General features: G+C 33.6%; 3 protein-coding genes across 3 annotated transcripts; 2 read left to right on the top strand and 1 right to left on the bottom strand.

Moving 5' to 3' along the window:
• The first annotated feature begins 4,124 nt into the window (after window positions 1-4,124).
• Window positions 4,125-7,267, top strand: TRA2 (Aldolase-type TIM barrel family protein). The gene is made up of 7 exons (XM_021442110.2): window positions 4,125-4,476; window positions 5,021-5,192; window positions 5,273-5,322; window positions 5,616-5,916; window positions 6,282-6,470; window positions 6,568-6,750; window positions 6,852-7,267. Exons 1-7 carry the CDS (start codon window positions 4,289-4,291, stop codon window positions 7,095-7,097), a joined length of 1,329 nt encoding a protein of 442 aa, XP_021297785.1. The 5' UTR covers window positions 4,125-4,288; the 3' UTR covers window positions 7,098-7,267.
• An 870-nt stretch (window positions 7,268-8,137) lies between these two features.
• Window positions 8,138-11,543, top strand: LOC110425789 (FKBP-like peptidyl-prolyl cis-trans isomerase family protein). The gene is made up of 10 exons (XM_021440809.2): window positions 8,138-8,328; window positions 8,432-8,621; window positions 8,806-8,891; window positions 8,998-9,048; window positions 9,572-9,652; window positions 9,737-9,781; window positions 10,090-10,145; window positions 10,526-10,601; window positions 10,680-10,833; window positions 10,919-11,543. The coding sequence occupies exons 1-9, from the start codon at window positions 8,257-8,259 to the stop codon at window positions 10,773-10,775; spliced, it is 753 nt and encodes a 250-aa protein (XP_021296484.1). The 5' UTR covers window positions 8,138-8,256; the 3' UTR covers window positions 10,776-10,833; window positions 10,919-11,543.
• Window positions 11,544-11,860: 317 nt separating this feature from the next.
• On the bottom strand, window positions 11,861-14,869 carry CYP51G1 (CYTOCHROME P450 51G1). Its single transcript, XM_021441664.2, has 3 exons — window positions 14,710-14,869; window positions 13,829-14,328; window positions 11,861-13,106 (listed from the first exon to the last, which is right to left on the bottom strand). Exons 2-3 carry the CDS (start codon window positions 14,288-14,290, stop codon window positions 12,108-12,110), a joined length of 1,461 nt encoding a protein of 486 aa, XP_021297339.1. The 5' UTR covers window positions 14,291-14,328; window positions 14,710-14,869; the 3' UTR covers window positions 11,861-12,107.
• Between the last annotated feature and the right edge of the window lie 5,554 nt (window positions 14,870-20,423).

The raw sequence follows: 20,423 nt of genomic DNA, 5'->3' as shown, positions 1-20,423 counted from the left end.
GACAAAAACAAGTCAAAAGGAAAAAAGAGTACATTGCATGGTTCATAATTGCTCCCCCTCAATTGAGCCATATTGCCTTTTCTAGGGCAAATTAATCTTTCATTTTGTTAACTTTCCGCATTCTAATGCCATATACTAATTTTTTAAATGTTGACACTAGTAATGATTTGGCAAAAAGATTTGTAAGATTATTGATAGATCGAATTTGTTTAACGTCAACTTGTCGATTTTCCTAGAATTCGTGAATGTAGAAAAATTTTCGTGAAATATGTTTGGTCCTATCACCTTTAATATATCCCTTTTTGTTTACGCAACGCAAGTAGTATTATCTTCAAAAATTATAGTGGGAGAATTTGTAATCGGTGTTAAACAAACAAGAATTATGAATATGCGTTATAACGGATTTCAACCAAGCACACTTTCTTCCTACTTCATATAGAGCGATAATCTCGAAGTGGTTGCAAGATATAGCTACTAATGTTTGCTTAGTAGAGTATCAAGAAATGGTGGTATCGTTATAACAAAATAAATAATTGGTTTGAGAGTGACCCTAGTATGGATTAGATTTATATTTCGCATCAGCATATCCAACTAAACTAGAATTAATGGAATACTTGGAATAATATAATCCCGATTTTATGGTTCCTCAAAGATAATGGAAGATATGTTTTACTCTATTCTAGTATCTCCGAGTTGGCTTAAAACTAAAACGTGCCAACAAATTTACTATAAAAGCGATATTCAATCTTATACATTGTGCCAAGTACATTAAAGCCTCAATTGTATTGAGATATGGTATTTTAGGACCAAGTATCTCCTCATCAGGTTCTCTATGACGAAACGGTCCTTTTGAGGATCAAGAGACCTTACAACCATAAGGGTGCTCAATGAGTGAGCCTTGTCCATGTTAAAATGTTTAAGCAATCTTTTAATATATGCTGACTGATGGACAAGTATTCCATTTGCTTTGTGCTTAAGCTCTAGACCAGGACAAATTTTGGTTTTGCTGAAAACTTTAACTTCAAACTCCCTTTTCAAATATTCAGCAGTTTTAGATAACTCTTCTAGAGTTTCAATCAAATTCATATCATCAACATAAGCTGCTATAATAACAAATTCAGTCTTCAATTTCTTAATAAACACGCATAGGTAGATAAGATCATTTTTGTGCCTTTTCTTAATTAGGTATTTGCTTAAATGCTGATATCACATGTAACCAGATTACTTTAACCAAATTACGGGGAGTGTATGCTTCAAGCATTTTGAATCCCTTAGAAATTTTCATATAAATATCAGAGTCTAATGAATCATATAAATATGATGTCACAATATCCATGAGATGCATTTCTAGTTTTTTATAAATTGCTAGGACAATAAGGAAACGGAAGGTAATCATATCCATCACAGATGAATATGTCTCATTATAATCAATCTTAGGACTTTCAGAAACGAGTCGAGCTTTGTATCTCACAACCTCGTTTTTTTCATTTCGCTTTCGAACAAAGAACCACTTGTATCCAATGGGCTTTATATAGTCAGGAGGTCCACCTACAAGCCCTAAAACCTATCGTTTAGCTAGGGAAGCTAATTAAGCCTGGATTGCTTCCTTTCACTTAGGCCAACCATGTCTTTGACGGTATTCGATAATAGATCGCAATTTATAATCATCGTTTATAATCTCATGAGCAACTAAGATTGTAAAAGCATCATCAATGATTATCTCATTTCGATCCCAAATCTTTTCACAATATGTAATGAAAATCTCAATATTCCCAAGGTCAGTGGTTTTTTCACAAATTTGTGCCTTTTTAGGGGCAATAATCTCTTTTGGAGCAAGCTTAACATTAGGTTTTTCTGAAGTGGTTTCTTGATTCTTCCTTTTTCGTTTTTTAGGGACAATGTCTTTTAATTTTATCGATTTTCACACTTCAAGCATGAGCTATTTTGATCCATTTCAGCCTATTATTTAGAAACAACAATCCTAGTTGGAACATTCATAATTGGAATATAAGACTTTGTAACCTTGGCAGCATCATTAAATGCGTCAAGAAGTCTATTGATAATTGCTTGTAAATGGATTATACATCTTTTCATTTACTAAAAGAGGTAAGAAGTAAATTTGTCTTTTTATTTATTATATTGGTCCAGATTTATTGTTAATCTTTCAATGTATGTTAGCACTATGCTTTTAAATTTCAAACAAATACAATCAATTGTAACCAAAAAATAATATTTCATAGAATATTATTATTTAATAATAAAAAATAATAAATTTATTGATTTCAAAAAAATAAAGTGAAAATAATGAGGTGGAATTTTCATGTGAAAATTTAAAAATTTTTTTCTTTTCTGTTTTTACTTTCTCCTCTCCATGTGGTCATGCTTCAACACTTGTTCTCTTCCCTAATTCTATCTCATTCTTCCTTTTCTTTTTCTATCATTGCAAGTCCTTCCTTTCTTTTTCCTTTCTCTCTTTTCTATCAAACATGTAAGCATGACGAGTATAGATGTGCAACGACCATACTTGTAAAGTTTTGAAATTTTCCTTTTCGTTGGCATCAATCACCCTATTTGCCTCCCTTTTAGAGGTGTTGGCATAGATTGGGTGTAGGCAAGGTTCGCTCTAGTACCACTTTGTTGTAAGATCATTACCTTCTCTTGATTAACTTGATGAGATGCGTAACATGTCCATAAACCTCCTAATATCTTCTTGATGTGAGATTAAAACACTTTGCTTATTTTATCTAAAGCATTTGGTGCAACTCTTTCTCCAACCCAATTCGATGATGCCTTTGTCTCTATCGATCACCCGATTTACCTCCTTTCTAAAATTGAGTGTAAATAGGATACTCTCTAATACTTCTTTGTTATAAAATCATTATCCTCTCTCATTTAACTTAACAAGATATGCAATGTCCACCTAAATCTCTTGAGATCCCAAACTCACCCGACGTGAGATTGAAGTATCATATATACTTCTTCTAAAGTATTTGGCGCGACGCTTTCCCTCTCCCTTCCCTTTTCTTCTTTTTTTTTTTTCATTTTTCGCTCCTTTTACTCTTTTTCTTTTCATGGGCTCTCCCTCTCTCTTTTCTTCTTCTACCACCCCTATTCTCTCTCACCTAAGCAAATTTGGCCGATGACTCCAAATTGGTGCTAGATGGCCAGATTATACACTTCTTTCTTCCCTTCCCTCCACTTTTCTTTCCCTCCTTATTCTTTCCTTAAAAAAAAAAATTAAAATTTTTGTTGATGAAATTATTTTAAAATTTTAAAATAAAGGGCACTTTAATTTTTATTTTTCTAAGTTGGGTATTCCCAACGATATTTTCTTTGCCATTCAATATTTTGTTTTGCCACTTCATTTTTTTAATTTTAAAATTCATTCAATCAAGAATACTTTAACAAAATATTCCTTTATAGTTACAATTGACTATATTTGCTACAAATTAAAAATGTAATTTTATGCTCAAACATTTGGTTAATATATATTTTTCCCGTTCAAATGGTTAAACTCGAATCCTCCATTTTTCAATTTCAAAAGTATAGTGCTAAAATTGCAATTATTAGAAAATTAATGAAATTTGAATTTCAAAAGTAAAGTGTTGAAATGACATAAACTCTAAACCACTAAAATAAATAGAATGATAAATTTACACTCTAACATGTCAAAAAAAGTACACTCTTATAAATTATAAATGTAGAAAGATAAATTGAAATTATTTCTTATGTTGGACTATAAATTAGGTAGATAGAATTATACTATAATATAGACAATTTCGTACGAATTAAAAAGATAATTTTTTTTTAAAGAAGGATTGATTAGAGTAGTCATTTTATTTTATGTGGGAAATATTAGACTGCGTCAGTCAATCCACAAAAAGGAAAAATTGCAAAATTAGAAAATAAAAGAAAAATGGAAGCAAAAGCTTTGACAAAATCTTCAAAGCAAACAGAGATAAAATTATGACGTCAGCGTGAAATGGAGTCTGCATCCAAAAGAAATAGGTAAACTAAAATCGTTTTCCGAGATTGCCCTTCCTCCTACCCACCCATCCATCAATTGAAATGTCTTCACCTGCCCGTTGGGTCAATTGAAAGGTGCCGTTCTCTACTCTTCCAAACCTCCGACCCCTTGCTATATAAGCCAAAACGACTCTGCATCCAACTTTTATTTTTCATCGTTCCTATCGTAAAGTTAAAATAACAAAATCTTTTTTACATAGCCTCCTTCGTTCACCAACCACCCCCGGCTCTGTTCACTTTCTGATCCTTTGATCTATCCCCTATGGCAACCATTTCCAAGCTCTCTAATCCCAACCCTGCCGCATCTCTTTCATCATCTTTCAAACCCAGATCTTCTTCATCGCTTAAATGCTTCGTTGGGTTCCGTGCCGCCGGTGGTTTTGGCTCCAAGCTGGTTTCATCGTCTAGCTTGTCCTTGACGAACAACCACCTTTTAAAGGGCTCTTTGGTGTAAGTATTTGCTCTACCTCCACGCCCTTTCTCAAATTGATTTCCGGGTTTTTTGTTTTCCTCTTTCTTTGTTGGGTGATGTAAACAGTGCTAGATGTTGATTGGCCTTAAAGTCTTAAACCTTCCTCTTTTTGGAAGTTTTTGTTGATGCATGCAGATATTTTGATCTTCATTTCTTGATTTCACGTCTAAATGGCTTTGCTTTGATTCATTTCTTATCGTCAACATTCTGTAACTCTTGATTTTTTTTTTTTTGAAAAGAGAATCCTTTTGTTGTTCTCTGCACACTTTTTCCATGATCTAATATTTGGAATTTGGAAGGGTTGTTTTCAAGTAAGTCGGTCAGGGTTTTGACCAGAGATGGATCCTTTTAGAAGCAATTACAATATACTATTATCAGCATTGCGTAGTGTTTTTGTAACACTGCGAATGAGATTTTACAAGAAAAAGTGGTGCATTGCTTTCATTTTAGTTGCTTGCTTGCTACTTTGCCTTACCAATTTATAGGCTTCTTTGATTTTCCGACTCTGTTTTTTTATTGCAGTGTCAGATGTTCTCTTCCTGATGGGAATGGTAGTTCAGTTAAGAGGACTACTTTACATGATCTCTATGAAAAAGAAGGGCAGAGTCCATGGTATGACAACCTTTGCAGGCCAGTGACTGATTTGCTGCCACTGATTGCAAGTGGCGTTAGAGGTGTAACTAGTAACCCAGCGGTAAGTACCTGCTATGGTTTTAGTTTGTGTTATTTGTCAATTGTGATCTCCTGCAATGAGTTTGAAAAATGTGATTGCAGATTTTCCAGAAAGCTATATCGTCATCAAATGCTTATAATGATCAATTCAGGTAATCTTGGTGACCGATCATTTAAAGTTCTGTGATGAATAGCATAAGACGTTGATTCATGAATCAAAGTAGACAATTGCATTAAGGCTTTGCTTTTCTTGTCATAATATACGCTAAACACATTGCCTAAGCATGAAAGAAAAATGAAAATGGAAGCTAGAGGAAAAACAAGGCATGCTTTTCTAACCTGAGTTGGCATTTATCACGATCTCTTGGTATTTGAGAACCGAGAATTGAACTTTCTGATCTTTTCAATAATCATATCATTATCTTTAAAATTACTGGAATTTCAGGGAACTTGTACAGTCTGGAAAAGATATCGAAAGTGCATATTGGGAGTTAGTGGTGAAGGACATTCAAGATGCCTGTAAACTTTTTGAGCCAATCTATGATCAAACAGATGGTGGTGATGGTTATGTTTCTGTTGAGGTTTCTCCCAGACTCGCTGATGATACTGAAGGGACCATTGAGGCGGCTAAATATCTTTATAAAGTGGTTGATTGTCCCAATGTCTACATTAAAATTCCTGCAACAGCACCATGCATTCCTTCTATCAAGGAAGTTATTTCAAAAGGCATAAGCGTCAATGTCACTGTAAGTTACTACTAACTACTAATTTACTTGCTTAACTTAGATTGTGTAGCTATTATCCATAGTATTGTACTGCATGCGTCTGTTTCACAAGTGTGCTTAATGAACATGTTACTGTTATACCAATCCTAGGAATTAATGCTTTAGATGGGCCATTGACTGATAATCAAGTCAAGAACCATTTTAACCCTATCAACAGAGCTTTCCAACCATGACATTTCTGGCACTTTTGACTGTTTAGGCTATTTTATTTCTGCACTTGTTTCGGGGAAGTTTTAGAAAATTGTGGACATATTTGCATGTAAATCTAGACTAGATTTGTTTCTTTCATGGTCTAAAGTTTCGTTTTTTCTTATGTGTATGCACAGCTCATATTCTCACTTGCTAGATATGAAGCTGTCATTGATGCTTACTTGGATGGCCTTGAGGCTTCTGGGCTGAGTGATCTCTCTAGGGTTACAAGTGTTGCTTCCTTCTTTGTCAGTCGGGTAGACACTCTCGTTGACAAAATGCTCGAAAAGATTGGCACACCAGAGGCCCTTGATCTCCGAGGAAAGGTGACTAAACTGCCATGTACATGTTCTTACACTTTGAATATTAATTGCACTGCATGTCAAGATTTGCTCACGCCGTGGCATGCTTAATATTTTTTAGGCTGCGGTAGCTCAAGCAGCTCTGGCATACCAGCTCTACCAGAAGAAATTCTCTGGTCCAAGGTGGGAGGCTTTGGTGAAGAAGGGTGCCAAGAAACAGAGGTTGCTCTGGGCCTCAACTAGTGTCAAGAACCCTGCTTACCCTGACACTCTATACGTTGCTCCTCTAATTGGACCTGATACAGTGAGCTATCTTCATGTTGAACAAATATTTGAATAAAGACATGGTTTTGAACCTGAGTTGAATAATAATTCATTTCGTTGTTGTCATTTGTGCTGTTGCAGGTTTCAACCATGCCTGACCAAGCTCTCCAAGCCTTCATCGATCATGGCACAGTGTCAAGGACAATTGACACAAATGTGTCTGAAGCTGAAGGCATATATAGTGCACTTGAGAAGTTGGGGATTGACTGGGGCTATGTAGGCTCACAGCTCGAAGACGAGGGAGTTGAAGCTTTCAAGAAGAGCTTTGACAGCCTTCTTGACACCTTGCAAGAGAAGGCAAACTCTCTTAAATTGGTTAGCCTGTAAAGGCCTTGTGATATGCTTGTTTTGCTGACACTGCAACTGAATAAAACAAGCAGGTCCTTTGTTCCTGCTGTAAATTTAGTTGGTGAGCGTTTCGTGAGACGTTGAATGTAATGTATTATAAAGGGATAGTGCTTGTTTAATGAAATTTTAAATTTGTGCTTGTTTCTGCCCTTCATTGAGTCTCTTTTATAAGTTGTTATTGCATGCTGATCATGAAGTTGCTGATGTGTTGTTGTGGGTATGATACCAGTATATTTGTGGTTCTTGGTGGGAATGTCAAACATTATACTTGTCTAAATGAATGGTAACATTTTGATCAACGTTGCTAATTTGATGGTCCAATGTTTCTTCATAAAACCCTGTCCTTGGATCTTACCTGTGTTTTTTAATTAATGTTAAGATCCAATTAGTCCTTTGGTTAGCAGTTTTGAAAACATTAAACGGATTGCAAACAATACATAATTTCTAAAAAAGTTTAATCAAATCTTTAAGAAAATCAAAACTTTAACAATATATTTACTAATGATTGATTAACTCTTATTAGTTAAAATATCATTGTTATTTTATATCATGTAACATATTGGATGATAATGTGATATGATAATATAATCATATATTTTACCTTTCAAGTCAAGCATTATATGGATATAAAATAATAAGAGATATTTTGATAAATAATAATTAATCATTCATTAATTATAAAAATTTATTTAATTTAAAATAAAAATATATAAAATAATAAATAATATTTTGACAGAAGATAATTAATCTTTTGCTAGTTATAAAATTTATTTAATTTAAAATAAAAATATATAAAATGATAAGTAATATTTTGATAAATAATACTTAATTTGTTATTAATTATAAAAAATTATTTAATTTAAAATAAAAAATATAAATCATAATTGAACGTAATTCAAAATAAAAAATTATTTAAATTTATTAAAAAATAATTTAAATTTTTTTTAAAATACTAAATTACAAACTCCACATATAAAATGGAAAAAAAATGTAGCGGGGTCCCATAAAGACGATAAATATGAGGGGCAGAACCGTAGAAGGCACTCCAAAAAGCTGAGGCCGTCATCTTCCCGCGTAGAAACTCTCTCTGTTTCTCTCCCTAACCGGCTTTCCTCCGTCACGGAACTAAAATAGTTTGATGGCGTCAATTTCAGTAGCTGGATCTCTGCCGCAATCCCTTACGTTTTTCTCTGGAAGAGCTTCGACCAGGGTAAGTTCTCCGTCATTGCATCAATTTCCTCATAAATTCTAACGCCCAAGTTTATGATCTATGGTAAAGCAAAATGTACTGCTAGTTGGTTATTTCATTTCAGAGACGGTATGGACCCATAGCATCTCTTACAGTTCAGCAGCAGCAGCAGCAGCAACAACAACAATCTCAGCTGGTTGAGCGAAGAGAATTAGTGGTAATAGCAGCGGTGGGCTTAGTAGCTGGAGCATTCTGGGATTCTTCCAAGGAAGAAAATGGAATAGCGATGGCCGCCTCATCTGGATTTACAGACAGTAATTTTTTTTCTTTATCAAGAATTCCGAGTTTTAAATCAATTTGAATTTATTTTTTATGCATTTCACCAATTAAGTCTACTTCTTTGTTACTAATTTTCACATGGTGAATATTAAAGTGATAAGAAATACTTACTCTTGTGCTAATTAGTTGACACAAAATGGTTGGAATTTGGAAAAACAGTGCCAGCACTTAGGGGAAAGGATTATGGGAAGACGAAAATGCGGTTTCCAGACTACACAGAAACCGAATCAGGTCTTCAGTACAAGGTCAATTATTAGGAGTACATTTAAGGGAAAAATATCCATTGTTATCTGTTCAAAAATTCATAGTTTAATTGGTGTATTCTTATTCAGAATTTTGATGAGAATGTAGGACTTGCGGGTGGGGGATGGCCCTACGCCAAAGATGGGACAGACAGTCGTGGTATGTAACAATTTGTAAATACTGGTTAAAGCATGTTAACAGTACATTGTTTTTGTCAGCCAAATTTTTGATCTAGAATAAGCATCCAGTTGAAACAATGACAATTTCAGACAGAATAAAATATGTTGATCTCACTTAAAAGTAACGAGCATTCTTTGTAATTTCAATAGTTGTTTAGCTACTTTGATTTGCTGGGATGAACCTTTGGACAATGTAAAGATACTCATTGGTTAAAAATAGCATAGTATCATGGTAGCGATACCTAAATAGATCCTTCTAAACGGCCTATGTCCTTTATGCTATGATACAATATAGTCTTAAGAGAACCGTTAATACAACCATATGGGATCTCTTCAAATATTATTGAGTCTGGAGTTTTGCGGGTTGCGCAGGATCATATTTCAATTACTTAACATGAAAATGTAACATAATTTTTGTATCTACAAATTTAGTGCACAACTATTATTATTGTTTTGTCCTAGCTAGTTCAAGCAGTTTATGAGCTATGAACTATATATTGTAGGTTGATTGGGATGGTTACACTATAGGATATTACGGCCGCATATTTGAAGCTCGAAACAAGACAAAAGGCGGTTCCTTTGTGGTACATAATGTTTCTCATCTTAATACTCGACGTCATTATGTATTAGTTGATTAAACATAATTATATCTGTTTTAAAATATGCAGGGAGATGACAAAGACTTTTTCAAATTCAGACTTGGATCCCAAGAGGTGAGTAGTTGTAGAACATAGTGTTGTCCTTACCACTCAGGAATGTAGTAGACACTTCTAATTTCATTTTAGTTTTTGTGCTCTAAAACGGAATGACATACTATGATTAAAATTCATGCTTGTTTATGGTCTCACATGTTCCTCAAGTAGTTAATATTTCTCCCTTTTTAAAATTTTTGAGTTATTTTCCTTTTATGTGGTGCAACTGCATATTGGTATTTAGATGGATGTTGAAGACAATTCAGTGATACAAATTGGATAATCAAAATGGAGAGTTTGAATGTGTTCATCCTGTTCCAATTATTTAGGTAATTCCAGCTTTTGAGGAAGCAGTTTCAGGAATGGCTCTGGGTGGCATTAGAAGGTGCTTGTGCTGCTTTCTGACACATAGAACCTGTTTATTAGCTCTATTCACCCATTTCATACTCTTTTATAAAATCTTCTGTGGCTACCAACATCATCTGTCACAAATAAGTCTTCTGATGACCAAGAGAAAAGCATACTGTAAGAGAAGGATGCCTGATCAATGCTTCTAAATGCATTCCACTGCTTCTACTCAATCTGAGCACAGAATTCAGCGCAGTCCACTTTATGAGAAAGCTATAAAACTTCCGGAACCTGTTGATGCCAGATACTTGGCACGTTTTCCCTTGATTATGATATAAGAAAATCAGGATTAAGTCATTTATCTTTTGTGTGAGCGTATTGTATTCAAATTTCACAGTTCACTTCACAGTGATGCAGGATCATAGTGCCTCCAGAACTGGGATATCCTGGAAATGACTTCAACAAAAGTGGCCCCAGACCAACAACCTTCTCGGTAAAATTCAAGTCTCTTCGGTGATACCTTGTGTTATGGTCTTTTACCCACATGATGCAGTTTTGATGCCTTCCACAGGGTCAACGAGCCTTGGATTTTGTGCTCAGGAACCAAGGGCTTATAGACAAGACTCTACTGTTTGATATTGAGCTCCTTAAAATCATTCCAAATTGATTTCTGGTCAAAAGTTGCCATCTCACTGACAACATTAAGAGACTGGATATATATTGAGGTTAGAAATTTTGTTATCTTTTATCGTTTTTGGCTGGTAATGGATTCATCATGACAATGAATCACGAGACACCTTTTCGTTCCAGGGAGGTTCTCTGATACTGTGGATACTCGATACCGAGATTAAAAGTTAACCATCCTGGGAGAAAATATTGCAAACAATGAGCAAAGAACGTGGAGGATCTGTGTCAAGAAACTAGAGAGCCATTGTCCTATTCACTAAATTCTAGTTATTCTTGAAATTAAGGATCACTATGCTAATTGGTTTTTAACGTTTCTTGGTGTTGCCAAGTAAACGATAAGGTCTGGCAGACCCCCGTGGTAGTGTCAATTTTTGTAACGTGTATATAAGGACGGTTTTATACTGTTGCTTTTGCTAGTAGTGATGAACTCTGGTTTCCTCTTCACACGTGGAAAAATTTGTCATTCCTAGAATCTTTCACGTTGCAGAGTCATATCCTCCCCGCAACACAATTCGAGTCAGAAAGTTTTCTGGATGTAGATCCTTGACTCATGATGAATTTTTCAAGTGTCTTTTTGGGTAGATGAAACAGTTTTACCTCATGCCTCCAATAATAATCAGAATGAAAGGCCAAGCTTCTTAGGAATCGTGTGCAGTGCGAGCAAGGCCAAGAATGAAGGTCAACTGAGTCATCTCAGGTTGCACAAACCGTGATGTCGCAAAGTATAATCAGATTTATTATTACCTAACTGCCTACAACATTTTATTTCTTGCTTTATTTCAATTTCACAGCAATGGCACTAGTTGGTTCAGAACTAGTCGTTTTGCTCCGATACAAACAGAACTTGTCGCCGCCCGCAGACTAGAATGCAAAATCATTATTCAAGCTCTATAACTTACTACCTTACCTGCTTTTCCTTTTGAATACCCAATCAACTACTTGGGAGAGTGGCGGTTGTTTCAACATATCAAAAACAATGGGTGCAATAAGCAATCTATGGTACTTATCTGGCTGCCCAATTCTAGTAAGTATGCATAAAACAGAACCATCAAGCGCTTTCCAATTAACATCAAGATTAATAAAAACTTCATTGCTTCAAGGACCCCAACAGGTGCACAACATCGAAACCAAACTTTGCTTATAAACTAATCATAAATATTCTAGAAATAGACAAAAAACCATTATAAATAGAATCCAGAGGGCACTCTACGTAAAACAAATATACCAAAGTTCAAAAACAGAGTAAAAACAGGGCAACAACATTCTAAAGAAGATAAATTAAACCCGCTAGTTACCCACAAGCATTATCTAGCTAATTAACAGAAAGCTGTCGCCGCTTGTATCGAACCAGCACCTTACCTTTCACGCCAACCACCATTGCATTCCAGTCAATCTCAGGAAAAGGTGACACAAGCTCCAATTCAAAATTCCTCAACAAATGGCTCCATATAGCCTTTATCTGAAGGTAAGCAAACGGTTCACCAAGGCAACCATGCCTGCCACCTCCGAAGGAAATATACGAAAAAGCCCCTGCCACCTTGTCTTCTTCCCTCCCAACAGAAAATCTATTGGGATCATATGTGTCTGGATCCTTGTAGATGTAAGGCAGCCTGTTAGCAAACGCTGGTGATGTTGCAACAATATGACCTTTTGGGATGTCGTACTCTTTACCATCTCGGGTTTTTACACTAAAATCACTGTGTGAGCTTCGTAGAAGCATAATCAGTGGGGGGTGAAGTCTCAGGGCTTCCTTAATGCACCGATACAAGGTGTCCATCTCAGACAAGATGTCATGATCAACCTTGCTCCCATGCTTTTGCATTAGTTGTTTCTGCTCCTCCACCACAGCAGATAGGAACTCCTTGTGACGGAGGAGATAGGCACCAGTCCACGTAGAGGTGATGGAACTGGTATGTTGCCCAGCAAAGAGAGCAGCAATGAGCAACCCGGTTACTTCAGCCTCAGTAGTTGGGCGACCATCTTTGTACTTAGATTCAATGAAACATTGCAACATGTCGTTCTCTAACTTGCCAGCACTTTTGCGGGAAGCTATGATATTTGCAAAGATTTCTGCAAGCTTCCTTCGAGCCCGGTCACGACGGCGATGAGCAGGGATAGGAAGGTAAGGAAAGATAACACTAATAGGGAGCATGCCATTGTCAAGATCATGGAAGAGTGCAGACACATCATCAAAAAGCTTATCACGCACTTCTTGACCCAAGAGACATCTACTAGCAGTCAAGATGATTAGATGCTCCAGCTCATACTTGAGGTCCACCTCACCACTATCCCCCCATTTTGAGAAGTAGTCCTGCACCAATTCCAGGATCATTGGACAAAAAAATCAGAACTATGGAGTTACAACATTGTGAACACATGTAACATTGAACCATAAAAGAAACCTTAGTTTCAGTAAAAGAGTCACAGGTTTTTCTTCACTAACGTGTCAATTGACTCCCAAATGTACCTAATGTTTATCATCCTTTTATTTCCCCATAAATTGTATTCATCAGAGCAGTCCAATGTTTAAACTTTAGTGGGTTATTCACAGGCAATCATCATGTAATAACCAGCCGACTTATGTTCTCTTTTACTCATGGAGGGAAAAAGAAAGGGGAAAGATATAATAGTATATATGAACCACAACAACTTGGAACTATAATGGCCACTTGATTATTAAGACAGAAATATTAATATTCAAAACAGCTTTATTAGCATGTGCAGATTATACTTCAAACTTCAGTTATGCAGATTCCTAAGAAGGCTCCTGAGTTCACTATCTCAAGTCCACATAACCCAAAATGAAATACACAAAGCAGCTATTCTACTAGGTTCATTTATTGCCCACCGGAAACAGAATGTTGGTCAAAACTTCAATTTCACTTGTCAGAATATCATAATACAACACTATCAAGTAAGAGTCACTTATTTATTAGGGTCAGATACGGGGTTTTCAGATAATAGTAATATACAAAATATAAACAACAGAAATAGTAATTTTAACATAAACCGAATCTGTAGCAAATCACTTACCTCAGTTTCTGTGACCATCTGATCCACATAACCCTTGAGTTTATTAACTCTAAGGGCTTCCGTAAAGAACCGGAACTGCTCTTGCCTTATTGAGTAATCCACATCAAACACCACACCAGGGCCAAAAGTTGGCACATTGAACTGATAAACTTCCTGTTGGCTGAGGTCTGATTCGGAAGCCTTAAAGAAGTGTGCTGAAACCTCAGGCCCAATCAAGAAAGTTATCTTCTTGTTAAACAAACTCAACGAGAAAACATTGCCAAGCCTTGGGTACTCCTCCCGGAGCATCACGATGGGCCCTTTCATGAATCGAAGGAGGCCACCAATTACCGGCCAGGTTTTGATTACTGGCGGCAGCCGCTTCTTGGATCTAGGCATTATGAGGAAAGATATGAGCTTGGCCACTACGAGAGTGGCTACTATGAGAAAACCCATGTTGAGAAACTTGTCATCTACTTCCATGGCGGCTCTGATTTGATAGATTTTCTATCAATCCTCAGCTGAGAATCAAAGAAAAATAAGATTAAAACTTCAGAAAAATAAGCTTGGAAGAAGAATCTTTAATCAACACTCTCTTAAGTCAAAATTGACTAAATTGAGCCCAGCATTCCACTCTACTCAAAAGGAAAAATAATAATAATAATAATAAAAAGACAAAAAGCCCAAATCGACAGAAAACGGGAAAAGAAAATGCCGAAAATTGGTTCTGCTTTTCTAGCAATCTTCTTTACTAAACATGATTTTATAGGCATTCAACAAGAAAGCGACGGAGAAGCCAAAGAAAAATGTGAGTTAGAAACCCAAGAAACATGTCATAATGCAAGAGATTAAAGATAAAAAAAACCCAAGTAATTAAAGCTAAAACAAGTAAAATTAAGCACCTGATTTGAGATTCAAAATGCAGAAGATTGGACAAGAAAAAAGGAGACCCAAAGACAGAGAGAGAGAGAGTCACGTGGGACTAAAGATAAACGCAGCAAACTGAGAGAATCATTTGTTCCGATTTCGAATTGAAAAGTTCGACAATGGAGTGTTGGCTTAGTGAAAGTAAGCGCCGTTTTATAATCGAACCGAGTCGTGATTATTACTTTCGCAGCTCGACTCGGAGCCGGTTTAGAGCTGGCGCTCGTTGGATCTGGTAAAAACCGTGGGTCTGCAAGGGGGCTGTTTTGATGCTGACGTGTCGTTTTATAATTGGATGAGGGGGCTTGCGTTGCAAATTTAACAATTTAAAATCCTCTTTTTTTGTTTCGTAGAGTAGGATAACACGTGGCTTCCCCGATATTCCCTTCGCCCGCTCCATCATTTTCCTTACCTCTTGTTAAAAAAATGTCGGCCACATTTCATTATATTCTTTTGACTTTTTATTTTGGATGGTCATTGATATCTTACTACATAACATAACATGATTGTTGAAAGGATAATATTACAATGTTTGTTATATAAGAGAAAATATCGATTAAAATATTAAAAATATAATACTTTAATGTTTAATTTTAAAATATTTATTTAAAATGTGATGCTAATTTTCAACATTACTTTTATATAAGAAAATTTCTTATCATAAATATTAAGTAGTCATAAAATATATTTAAGTTTTTAAGTTGCATTTTATGGTTAATTTCATCCCTTATTTTTTATTTTATTTTATAAAATTAATAAATAATAAAAACCTTTAATTATTAAAAATTAAATGATAGTAAATTTAAATATTATGTTATCTATAAAATTTGAAATTTTATACAAATTAGATCTTTAAAGTACAAAAATATAACATTTATTTTTTACAAATTATAAACAAAAAATGTGCTTTATAAAATCATCCAAGTAATAGAAATTATTTTTTATAGTATCATTCAAACAATAGACAAAAAATCAAATTTTCAAAAAGAACATCCAAACAATATCATTGTAGGCAAATGCGGAGGAGGGGGGTGCTAGTAAGGGCCTTCACTCCCCTTAAAATTTTACAATTTAATCATTTTTCTTTGTTTGTTTTATAAATTTTATAGTTTTGTTCTCTATTTTTTTAAAGAAAATATATAATTTCATTCTACCAATATTGAATTTCTTATTTTCATCCCTTTAAATATAAAATTTTGACTTCGCCACTGATTTTATGTGCATTAATATTCAGAAATGGATATTCCATCTCAAAACTCTTAACAAATGTCAGAAAATAACTGAATTACCCATGCTCTCAATGGCTAAGTGCCACTCTTTTGTTGAGCTATTCCAACTTTTTCATTCTTTATGTCTCGGTGAACGAAAAAAAAAAAAGGATCGCCTTAGCGAAAAGAGAAAGGTCTACAATAACAGAGACTACTAACATGCTGGGATCGACCTCATACTTAAATATGAAATTAAAATCATAATATAGTGAAAAAATAAAACATGCATTTAATCAAAGAAACCATCAAATCCCATTAGATCAATGGTTGTGTTTTTATATAATTTTTAAATTAATTATGAACATTTATAAGTTTAAGTATTACATACTTTATTCTAGATATTGTAATTAAGAACTAATTAAATCCAAAAAGGCTTGTAACGAAGCAAAAAACTCAAAAAAAAAAAGAATAAGTCAGTTTGAAATTCTACGGTCGAAATCATTACTTTTTTAGTTTTAGGATTTGTCAAATTTTCAGTCACTCAAGTATTTAGTTTCTAACAGTAATCCACACAATGACCAAATAAGACTTTAACAAAGGTAGAATTTTTCTTGTGCTAGCAAGTTTTGTTCTAAAACCAAATATATCAAAAGTTATTGTCGAGTCTTGTTTCTATCAGACATAGAAATTTTTTTTCTTATTTTCATGAAACGACTAAGAAATAGCCGAAAGTTTTCTTTTTCATCATTATTTTAGTTGGCTAACATAACATATTTATATAGCCAAATTAAGTTGCAACCTTAAATACAACATTTGTATTTTATTCAATTAAGTCCTTGTCAACTTAAATAATTTTTTTACTTTATTTTGGTCTATTGTAATTAAGCCAAACTTAATTGATTATCCTTATTTAATCTCAATTATGTTACTTAATATGTGTGATCCATAAGGCTTCTAACATATTGAAAATAAATATAAATCATAATCAAATATCAATTTAATAATTGACTTATATTTATAAATCATGAGTGGCATATAACAATATATCATGACCATCCAAATGTTAGAGAGTCAATTAAAAAATTTAACAAAGCCATTCAATGATAAACCTTTTAGTGCAATACGAACCTTTCATCAAATATCCCTAATATGTCATAAAGCATAGCTCAATGTCTACTTATGACATCCCATATTAGTTCTCATAATTCATGACTAACTTTATGAATTTAGAAAATTAACTTTTCTCAAATTCATCATGCTTTGGCTAAAAACTTTATACAAGTTAATCTAGAATTGAAAACAAGTGAAATACATCTCCTCATATCACTTGGAGTGATGAATCATCTCTTGACCACTCATCCACTTTTGTATCGTTCATGGCATCCCTAAAAAACACTTTGTTTAGGTATCTCGTTGCCTCAAGACCCATAGAGGTGAAATCAAAATATGTCATTTCTCATACAAGAAAACTTAGTATCTTAAGTCCAAGGACTAGCTGGACGACTATCATATGAGAACATATTTCATAGACACTTGAGTAAAATACCAAATAGAGTTCTTATAGAGGGTCATGTTCAGTGAACTTATTCTTTAACAAGCATCCACATATTATCTTCAAGTAATCCATATACTTCAGTCTATGTGATCAATTACTTATTTTCTAAGTAAAAAAGTTTACATGTACTAGTCTTCGAGTTTTGTCAATGTCTTGTCTTAACAATACAATGATCAAGAAAAATTTTAGGAACATGGCTTTGATGTATAGTGATCTCATAATTGTAACAACTTTATAATTCTCTTGCAAAGCCTTTAGATTTCATGGATTTCATGGATTTCATCCAATTAGTACGTAATAACTCTTTGTTATTACACTAACATAAAGAAAAAACCTTTATCATATTTAGTTATGCGATTAAGTATGCATTAAATGACAATATATATTCATTGACTAATTCGATTGCCTCAAAGGTATATACCAACAATCTCACACTTGCACTTGAGTCAATTGCTAATGTATCCAATATTGAACTCTTTCACTTAGTGACTGTGTCTGTACTACGACAACTCAAATTACAATATTTGGAAATATGTTAATTTATATGTTTGACAATCTCCATTGTCGTAATCGAAATACTAATTTAGATCACAACGAGACCTTGATTCCATTATTATGGCTCTTATTGTTACTTTAACAACTTGAAATCATTTATTGGTTTATTAAACAAATGATCCAAATATGTCTCCTTTTGTAGCCTAAATAAAAGGTTTGTATTCGATTATAGATATAATCATACAATTATCTCTTGTTTTGGAACCATTCGAATATAACTGCTCAATCATAACTTTATGTCACTTTTAACATTCAGAATTCTCTTTATGTTAAACTCCTTTAACATGTTATCTTCTATTCTTTTGTTGAGTCCCTTTTTAGACTTTAATTGATTAGTCTTATTTTATTTTTTTCTTAGATTAGCAATTGTATCATATACATTTTTAATGAGTAATTTATCTTACTCCCACTAACCTTATGATGTGCACAAAATATATTTATCTTATTCAATGTATTCAACTACTTTGAATTTATTCCATCGAATAAAGATTATTATCCAATCATTCATGTTGGATCATTTAGTTGACTCTTCTTATATGAGTAATGCATCTTTATGCATCCCATTAGATCAATCTTTCTGCATAGAATTTATTTATTGGAATTCATAATTTCATGACCTTTGACCTTTAAAGTGTTATTAGCTCCCATTATCTTGAAGTTGCAAAAAGAGAAAAAAAAAACTTGAAGAAGAAGAAGAAAAGAGTGGAGATTGGACAAAGATGGAGGGGGTAAGAGCAAATTTGGATTTTGAATTTGGTGCCTAAATGTTAGCTTTAAAATTATTATAGTTTTGATTATGACAAAATGATCAAATTTGCTTGAACATTATTTGAGTGATCCTTGACAAGTTCTTAAAATTATTTAACTCCCATACCTTTGTTATTACAAAGTTACAAGCTTGATGCTTGACATTATTAAACTACATCAATAAGCTTCTATGACTTAGGTATATGAGTGCTTATAATTCTCATTCATTAAAGTTTAATTTAAAAATTAAAGAAAAATTTAGATGCACTCATTAAAGGGAAGTTTCGAATATCACTTTTAATGATAGCGAAAAAGGAGAGAAGGAAGACTAAGCTATATAGAGTTTAATAGACTTCATGTTTTATTTATGTGTGTGATGCTTAGTTATGGTTTTATTGAATATTATGTACCAGTTATTATGGATATTCAATATATCTTGCTTAGCTACTATGGATATTGAATATCTTGTTTAGCTATTGTGTATATTATAAATATTTTATTGCAAATCTTTAAAAAAAACTAGATGCATTGACTAAAGGGGAGCAACTCATTATGCATAAAGATTTGAAACATTCATATTGAACATAGACAAGACACTCTTAATCTAGGAGTGTTTTATCATCATTAAAAAATTTAAAAAAAAAAGAGAATATTGACTTATATGTTTTTCATGATAACAAAGCAAACCCATTCATTGGTGTCTAATTATATTGTTTAAGTGTGCATGAAAAAACAAGTCAAGATGTTTATTCAGTTGTAAGATGGGTTAATAGGTCAAACAAGCAAAAAAAAAAAGAGTTTTAATGAAGACAGATTAGTCTTAACCGATTAACATAAATCTTTAATCAATTAAAGCAATTCTGGGTGCTACACTAAAGACAAACAAAAAGGTCTTAACTAGTTAACACAAGGTTTAATTAGTTAAGCGAGTGTTGGATGCATGATAGAAGCTTTTTAATTAGTTAACGGAAAAGAGTGAACTAGTTAGAGGTCAAAAGTTAAAATGTCGAGAAGCACCAAAATTCAAATTCAAAATATTGATGATCGTCCAAGGTGCCAAACTCAGATATTTAAAATTAAGGAATTCTTAATTGATTGGAGCCCATTTTAATCAGTTAAGGTTGAATGGAGAAAAGCTTTAATTAGTTAAAGTGAGTATTAATCTGTTGAATGGAGGTTGGCCAAAATCAGTATTTGCAGGTGCTTGAAACAGAAAATTGTTAATCAATTAAAGCTGCTATTAATTAGTTAACATAGAAAAATAGACTGCAAGACAAAAAAGACTTATTCAACTACAAAGTATGGTTAACAAGCTAAAATCTCACTGTCAGAAATTTGAATTTAAGCACAAAAGGACAAAAAAAAAGGCCAAAAATGGCTAGTTTCTGGTTCCAACGGCTAGAAGTGATTTTTTAAGTATTTAAAGCCTTTACGACAATCAAAAATCAAATAAAGAACTTATCCTATAGATTTTGAGCTTAGAAAATCAAAAACCTTCTCTTGACACTTGTATTTCACTCTCATCCTTTGAAAAAGTATTTAAGTTTAAGTTTGTCCATCTTAGATCAGTTAAGTGATGATTTGTACTTCATCGTTTCTTCATTTCTTATTTACTTAGAGTGTACGA

The sequence above is a fragment of the Theobroma umbraticum genome, unplaced genomic scaffold (genome assembly GCF_002168275.2).
Source record: "Theobroma umbraticum cultivar Fairchild unplaced genomic scaffold, ASM216827v3 scaffold_30.0, whole genome shotgun sequence".
Taxonomy (NCBI): domain Eukaryota; kingdom Viridiplantae; phylum Streptophyta; class Magnoliopsida; order Malvales; family Malvaceae; genus Theobroma; species Theobroma umbraticum.
This window is presented reverse-complemented; position numbering and strand designations above follow the sequence as displayed.

Coding starts and splice junctions, on each gene's coding strand:
- TRA2 (XM_021442110.2), top strand. CDS start 4,289: ATGGCAACCATTTCCAAGCTCTCTAATCCCAACCCTGCCGCATCTCTT. Junction 5,323..5,615: donor GCTTATAATGATCAATTCAG/GTAATCTTGGTG, acceptor CTGGAATTTCAG/GGAACTTGTACAGTCTGGAA. Junction 6,751..6,851: donor CTCTAATTGGACCTGATACA/GTGAGCTATCTT, acceptor GTGCTGTTGCAG/GTTTCAACCATGCCTGACCA.
- LOC110425789 (XM_021440809.2), top strand. CDS start 8,257: ATGGCGTCAATTTCAGTAGCTGGATCTCTGCCGCAATCCCTTACGTTT. Junction 8,329..8,431: donor CTGGAAGAGCTTCGACCAGG/GTAAGTTCTCCG, acceptor ATTTCATTTCAG/AGACGGTATGGACCCATAGC. Junction 8,622..8,805: donor CTCATCTGGATTTACAGACA/GTAATTTTTTTT, acceptor TTGGAAAAACAG/TGCCAGCACTTAGGGGAAAG.
- CYP51G1 (XM_021441664.2), bottom strand. CDS start 14,290: ATGGAAGTAGATGACAAGTTTCTCAACATGGGTTTTCTCATAGTAGCC. Junction 13,107..13,828: donor AGATGGTCACAGAAACTGAG/GTAAGTGATTTG, acceptor GAATTGGTGCAG/GACTACTTCTCAAAATGGGG.